At 34.7% G+C, this 8,245-nt stretch overlaps 1 protein-coding gene across 1 annotated transcript; it reads left to right on the top strand.

The window, feature by feature from the left end:
• The first annotated feature begins 1,917 nt into the window (after window positions 1–1,917).
• On the top strand, window positions 1,918–7,924 carry LOC114743406 (uncharacterized). Its single transcript, XM_028931616.1, has 8 exons — window positions 1,918–2,680; window positions 2,986–3,077; window positions 3,119–3,164; window positions 4,609–4,685; window positions 5,234–5,336; window positions 5,723–5,833; window positions 6,064–6,143; window positions 7,576–7,924. Exons 1-8 carry the CDS (start codon window positions 2,114–2,116, stop codon window positions 7,682–7,684), a joined length of 1,185 nt encoding a protein of 394 aa, XP_028787449.1. The 5' UTR covers window positions 1,918–2,113; the 3' UTR covers window positions 7,685–7,924.
• The last annotated feature ends 321 nt before the right edge of the window (window positions 7,925–8,245 follow it).

Below are 8,245 nucleotides of genomic sequence, written 5' to 3' on the forward strand. Positions count from 1 at the left end.
AATTAAAGTTTAGTTATTTTTAATTTTTAGATTATTGAGAATAATAAAAAATTGATAACGTGTATAAAAATATTTCGTTATTAATTTATTTAATGTTTAATTGTATTACAAATGATAAATTTAGAAAAGAAAAAGTTCCTTTTTAAATGTAAAAAGGAAAAAGCTAGGAAAATGTCAACGAACTGAAATAATACTCGTATATCTCAAGTATAACTCTATGAGACTCAAAAAAGTTAAAAATTGAAACAAAAATGTTATGAGACTAACGAATAATGGAAAATTTTTTTTGGTTACAAAAAAATTTAAGTGAGTTAGATCTCAGAGGCTCACCAGAGTTAGATTATGTCTTCAGACTCAGAAAATACTTACAGAGATATTTAAAGATCGCTCACTGATAAAATCCGCACATTATTCATATGTAATCTTTTGATGAAGTAATAATTTGATAAAACTAAGATCGGAGATACGCCTATTATTCATATATTTTATGATGAAGCCCAATCCAGCCCAAAACACAAATATACAAACTGAGTTTTTTGGTTAGACATGCAAACCTGAACCAGCTGGAGCAAGCTTATTGATGTCACAAAACATTGTGCCCAACTCATTCAGTGCAAAAGGCAGGCCCGTTATCCTTTTTGTTACAAGCCTGGCCCATTATCTTTTGCTTGCAGCCTTTTCCACACAAGGCCTATTCCAAAAAAAAAAAAAACACTGTCCAAGGCATGTATTTGATGTGACTCGAGTCAGATGTATTGTTTCTAACAAATTTAGGGGTATATTCATAGTGAAAACATTAACTAATCTGGATACTCTTTCTAAACTTATTTATAATAAATAAATCATTAAATCAGACAACTAAAAAATATAGTTAAAATCAATGAATATGTTTTTTTTCTTTTTTTGCAGACTACCCATAATAATTGTTTCACAGGGTAATTGTGTATTAATTATGCTAACTTAATTAGGATAAAAAATTTAATTAATATAATGGACAGTAGTTAGTTTAGTTGTTTTCATTTATGTCTTATATGTTAAGTATATTAAAAAAATTAATTAAGTGAATTATTTGTAATAAATGTGTGTTAGACTTTCCTAAATTGCTATCTTTAATAATGTATATTAAAATTATTTTTTGATAAAGACTTCTTACCATTAATAAGATATGCTAAAGAAAAATTATAAATTTTAAAGTTAAAATAAATTAAAATTTTAATACTCCTTTGGTCCTTAATATAAGACCATTTAACTAATTTGATTAGATTAAGAAACTTAGATAAGTTAGTTAATTATAAGAAATGTGATAGGTTTTTTCTAAAATATCATAATCATTTTTCTTAATACCCCATCTTCCTCTTCTGCTTGATTATAGTTGAAGGAGTATCTAGAAGGATAATTTAGAGAATATTGGTAAATATAAGAAATGATTTATATATTTAAAACTAAAACCGACTTAATAATTAAATTTTATATTAAGGAAGTACTCCTCCGATCCTTATTATAAGACCCCATTTGACTTTTTATTTGGTCCTAATTATAAGACCCCAATCCATTTTGTTTATTATATTTATGCATTTTTTTCCAAGATAATCCTTCTAATAATGATAGTTTTAGCCAATATACTTAATTAGCAAGGATATTTTAGGAATGACAACACTTATTTATTATAAATAACCAACTTAACTTACTTTCTAATCTCCTCAAAAAAGTCAATTAGGTCTTATAATTAGGACCGGAGGAGTATTTAAAATCAAATTTAATCCAAGTACTTACTCACGTATAATTACTTGACGGCTTGACTGAACAAATTCAATTCAAGATTCAAAGTTCAAACATCGGTTGCTAATTTAACCGTCGGTTATGGTCAGAGAAGGCCAAATTTCAAGATTTCTTTTCCTTCCATCATCGTCGTTACTCGTCACCTTTTCCCTCTTTTCAATTTGCGTTCCCTCCTTTTTTTGTTTTTTCTTTTTAGGGTTTTAGTGTGAAGAAGGTAGGTCAACACTGCTCTCCTTCTTTACAAGTCTCTCTTGCTGCAAACTTGACATAACTCAATGCAATTTTGAAACTTTTCCAAATAATTCCATACCTCTCGTCAAATAACCCCCCCGCCATGGCCATAGATCCCAATTCCACCACCGCCAGCGCCGCCGCTACGACTGTACCCGCCGTTGCAGCCGCGACAACAATGGCGCCAGCTCGTCCTTTGACGAGTCCACCGCCATTATCAAGACCTATATCTCAGCTTTCTCAGCCTCCTCCCATACAACTCCATAACTCTCACCTTTACCCGTCTCAGCCCTTCTACGCGGCACAGTCGCTTCCCATCAGGGCACAAAACCCTCATTCCAATTCTCAGTTGTCTAAAGCCCATGATTCTGTGCCTCAGGGTGTTCTTTACCCTGTTGCCTCGTCTGGCCGTGGATTTATTCCCAAAGGGGCTCGACCTTTATCCACTGATCAGATGGTCACCGTGGCGAACCCCGGTGTTTACCCACCGCCTCATTCTCTGGTGTTTCCCCCTGGTGTTCGGCCCATGGGTTCGCCTCATTTAGATTATCATCTGAGTTACCCCTTGCATTTGGCGAGGCCTCCCAATATGCAGTATGCTCATCCCGGTTTGGCTGGAGGGGCTGGCTCTGGCCCCTTTAAGGGTGTTCCGGTTTCTGCACACCCGAAGGTTTGATGATAATCCGGCTTTTAGTTTAATGGACTATAGTTTCTGTGGCTTCTTAATGCCTTAGGATTTTGAATTATGTTAACTGATTGCAAAGCATAGCTCACTTGAAGATGCTAAAAAAATATACTTTACTCTTGCAAATTGGCATGAGGTTGAGGGTGGCCACAGTCAAAATATTATGCTTTGAATGTATATCTTCTCTGAGCTTTTTAGCTTCTACACCAGACTCTTCAATGAAGCTGAGATTTTGCTTTGCTGTACCAAAAATTAGTGAATTTTAAAACCTTTCCTCTGTTTTGATTTAGGTTGCTCCTCGGTCTACCAATGGCTATAAGGATACCAGGTTATATGCAAGTGACGTTATGTGTACAGTTTCCTTCTGTCATCTTTTCTTCTTGTAATGCTGTAAAATTGATACTACTTTGCTGTGTTATTTAGGGAAAGAAGCAAGGAAGATGCCTTTATCCTTGTCAGAGATAGAAAAGTGAGAACTCATATTTTAGCATTTTATCTTAGAAGCTATATATTTTGTTTGGATTAGTTTTTTAAAAGTGATTTTATGGAGTCATGACAGATTAGAACAAGAATCCTAATGAGTTCATTTATATTTGATTTGTGATAATCGGAAGTTCTGTAATGAATCTCAATAGATTGCAACATATCTAAAATCTTGTCAAATTTCAACGGCATCTGCTCTCTCTATCTCTCTCTCTCTCTCACAAATAAATACCATCTTCCATTGACCTCTTATCAGGTTTTCAGCTTGTTTTTCCATGTTTTGATTCTTGTCTTTATTAGATATATGTAGCTCAACTGGAGATGCTTCTTGCCCGTGTAGTGCGTCAGAATATAGGGATGATTGGCTATTCTTTTATACTAAATCATATTTCATTCATTTATTTGTCACAACTCATTATGTTAGTACAATAAAATAGGCTGTACTTGTGTAGACTTAATGTAGAGACAAACATGTAGAAAGGGAAAGTATGGCAAAGAAGGAATAGAGATCTTGATTACACGGACGTTTGGAAAAAACGAAGCATAGATTAAGAGCATGTTAGATCAAGACATCAATGATTTACTACTTTAGGGGAGATGGGAACTAGTATGCAAAACACAATTATAATGGGTCTTAAAATTCTGATGCTGAAGAAAAGTGATTTAAAAATCTTCAGGTCAAACAAAATTCTAACTGAATAATTATTATAGAACTGTAGTAATAGTTTGTTTTTATAACGTGATCAAGCAGAAAACCCTGATATTTCCTTATACATTCTGTTATGAAAGTGGCGGGTGCAAAAGTAATTACGTAATGATTTATGGGGAACTGAATGATACAAGACACAAGATGAAGGGGGAGGAGGAGGAGACAGGAAAGAAATCTGAGGGAGGGGAAGGAGGGGCAAGAAACTGAGAGAACATGAGGGAGAGGCTTTTATAGAACGCCATGAATCGTTATTAAAAAGTTGCTTCCAGTTCTAATTAAAGAGAGCATAATTCAAATAAAACATAGTGATTTAGAATATTAATTTTTCAATTCTAATCCTAAATAAAATGTTATTTTCTCTACCTAAAATTTATAATTTGCCTCATTCACCTGTACTTGCATGGAGATTTATACATTTATTTAAAAAAATAACACAAAGTTGAAAAAGCAAATCGATTGGTGAAAACAATGAGTCACATCAATAATAGTAGAGTAATAATGTGACTTATTCTACTTTTATATGATGCATTGATGATCTACAATTTACATATGCTAATCATTAATGTATTTCCAAATCCTGATCTCATTCTCCAACCGGAATATTGGAATATTTTCTGGTTTAGTTTTGAACACCTTAATTGATAGCATGTGATAATATTTTGGCTTTCTGTCATAGTGTTTTTCGACATCGTGCTAATTGAATGATGTTTCACTGCTTTAGGTGAGAATTACAGAGGATCCATCTCTCTATGCGCTTTGTAGATCATGGTTGAAGAATGGTGTAATGAAGAAACCCAGGTTTGGTTTATGCCTTTTTTTTTTTTTTTTTAAATTTTCCTCCAATAATGATTCGGCATCTGCTTGAGAGCTCAGCCATGTGATATTGACTAAATGGATATGCCGTTACTAGATTTCTCAGGTTTTATTGTCAAAACAAGTTACAGGATTGGTGGTTCTCCTTTGACACATTATCTATTCTTTGACAGTATACAAAAATGGAATGAACTAGTGCCAATTTACGTCATTGAATTCGTGTACAATCAAAGTTATAAATGCTATACAAGACTCTATCATTAATCTCATTAAGTCTGCGCTGGGGAGACTTCTATTTAAAAAAAAAAAAAATTGATGCCTCAACGAGCTTATCTTCAGAGAAAGCTGTTTTTAAGTATTTAACCAAACGCTGCTTATCACAAGTAAAAAGTTTTTCTGCATATGGTCCTTGTGAGTGGTTTCCTGACTCAACTTAGATGTGGCAAATATGCTTTTCTTCTCTGTGATTTTGTCATTGTTCTGTTAGGGGTGTTATGGCCAATGGCTTATGGTCATGGTGATTAATTGTTTACTTTCATGCCCCGCTTGGTAGCAGGACATTGGAGGGGAAAAAGTGGAAGTAGAAGTGGAACCCATAATTGTGTTTGGTTTGCGCGAAGAGGGTTCCTTAACAAAGTGAGTTCCATCAAATCTGATGGAATAGGGTTCCTTGATTCCTGGTCTTTGATTTTGTTTTTACTTGATTTCTGGATGACCACCAGCCACTGGTGGTGGCATGAAGGTGGTGATGGACGGTCAATTTTGAGATCTGGTGAAGGCTGGGGTTTTGTTTGGGACAAGGTCATATTGGTCTTCTCATATTATAAATAATATTAAAGATAGTATATTAGTTCCATAGGCATGCCAAACACATTTTTAAACCCACTTCCATTTTCACTCTTCCTTTTTTACTCCCATTTCTACTTCCACTTCCCTCAAAAACACTTCCCTATACCAAATGGGGCATTATGCTTCATATGATGTCAATATGTTTTGACGTTATATTTACCTATGCTGGGCAGTTACAACAAGAGGATGTCATGAAGGTACTTCCCAAACCATTGTCTGCATCGGTGGTGGCTGGTTATATGGAAAACAACAAAGAAGATGAAGACGGAGATAAGCAGGAAGAGGTTGGTTTATGTGGTTAACTTCGTATGATCAATAGTTCAAATTTTGTTAAAGGGAAAGTTTTTACACGGAAAATTACTGTCTCTTCAGTAGTGTATTGCAGGATACTGCTGTTCTTGTGAAGATTTTGTTTATGCTTGTGTCAGAAATAAAACTTCTACGTACATTTTATGCGGAAATTTATCTTACTATTCTGAACATCTGAGTTGTACCTACTCATTTCTATTTTCAGGAGGAGAAGATTAATGAACAGTTATCTTCACAAGATCTATTGAAGGGGCATATCCAACGTGCTAAAAAGGTTCGAGCACGGTAAGCTTTTTCCTTTTCAACTTCTAGTTTATTGATCAACAAGTTATGTCTTATGTTTGGCTCATTACATGGTAGAGTTAGCGTGCACGCTCACACACGCATATGAAGATGCCTTTGCCCATCTAATTTCACTAATTATCAATCACCAAATTCTTATGTTTAGCAATGATTTTGTGATCCTGGTGGATGATAAGGTGGATGATAAGTGGTTCTATAATACATGCCATTGAGTTTCTTCTGCAACATTTCCCACTGATGGTATATATAAGGAGAACAAAAAAGGGCTTATTAAAGCAGTGTTATAAAATACCACGCTATTAATGCAGCATTTGGTGTTTCGCTTCGTACATTGTAAATCAATCGTCCAGCATCATTCTATTAAGGATTTCGTGTGCTTTTACATATTTACCAATATATAAACATGTTTTTTATATTTATGTAAATATTTGTGAATTTTTACTTGTCTGGATTTATGGACATAATGACTGTTCAACTTCTATGCTGATATCAGTTGCATATGGACTGTTGCCCTTTAGACCCGTTGGACTGAAAAAAAATCATTCTTTTACCCTTAGTGCTCCCTTTAAGCTAGTTGCAAATGGAAAGTCGAGTCTCAACAAAAATCTTTTAATTAGATGCATTACTAACCCATCAACTTTGTGAGTTATAGTTGGGAGAATTGTTGTAAAGTCACAAAGAAGAAATACACTTGCTAAAAAAGTTCCATTGACAACCGAATAACAGGCAATGACAACTTCTAATACAGAAAATGACAACATACTAATGTTTCTCACTTGTCATTGAAACTTTTTGATAATTATTTTTTTTCTTGGGACTTCATAGTAATTCTTCTCCCTTTATAGTTCCCTAGTTATATTTTAGATTTCATATGCATGTTCCCACCCTTCCCTTTCTTTTAGACCATTTTTTTTAAATATTTAGTCTCTGGCAATTTAATTTCCTTTTGAGTAACTTAAGGCCGTTAATGCTTTTACAAACTCCAGGGTGTAAGTGTTCTGCTGCTAATGCATGCAGACTTTAAAGAGATGAAAATTTTGGTTGCTAATGTTAGGTCCATCTGAAAAGGCTTGCCTTTAAATAGGTGCAACGGCTGCTATTTCTATGTTTGAATTAAAAATGGACACTTCTCATATATTGCGTGGGGCATAAAATGGGGAGAATTTCACTTAATTCCCACAATGTGGACTTAATTTATAAAAAATGAGTGATATTGTTCCCGGTTTGTAAATATCGCATCCATACATTGTATATATTGATAATTAGATTTTCCTATTGGTAAACTGGAGATCCCAATTCCAAGGGGATTCTGCTAGAAGGACGTTTTTCCCTAGCAGATATCTAGTTCTCATCGTTTACTAGAAGGAAGATGATATCATGTGTGAGTTGTCTCACTATATTGTCCTGATTGTAGATTAAGGGAAGAACGGTTACAAAGAATCACAAGGTACAGAAGTAGGCTGAGGCTTTTGCTTCCTCCATCTGTTGATCAGCTCAGAAATGATGCGGCTGCCGGGAACTAACTTTACTAACTTTGCTTGTGGCATCTGAACTGGCATTTGGCAAATCACAGCTGGTACATTGTTGATTTTTGTTCCTTAATCTGTTACCCAACTGTAAATCGTACATCTTAGAATCTCCTCTACTTCAGCTCCCTTGCAAAAACCAGATTTCTTGATTTGGTAATCACATGGTCCGATGTAAATTTGTATAGTTAGTTACTTGGCATAAAGTAAGTGACTTCTGGTGATTGTTCAAATGAAGTTATGACCTTTGGCCTTTGACCTACCAAATCAAAAACTTGGATTGGTACGGGAGCTCAAGAGAAGTTTAGAGGTGTACATTTTACCTAGTCAGGCATTCACAGATGCCAATAGATCAAAATATGAGAGCAAATTTGTAATCTTTTTAGGATCTTCCACCCCCCACCCCCCAACTCAAAGTTGGTAAAAAGGAAATGGACTCAGTGTAGATTGTTCCAACACTCAAACCCCAATGATGCATTGGTCAATCAATTCCCTCTTGGTGACTTTGAAAAGAAAATATGCAAATTGAATTGGGAGCCATTTTCTTTCCCCCACCCA

Source organism: Neltuma alba, unplaced genomic scaffold, assembly GCF_004799145.2.
Source record: "Neltuma alba isolate B1F8T4 unplaced genomic scaffold, ASM479914v2 tig00004013_pilon, whole genome shotgun sequence".
NCBI classification, from domain to species: Eukaryota; Viridiplantae; Streptophyta; class Magnoliopsida; order Fabales; family Fabaceae; genus Neltuma; species Neltuma alba.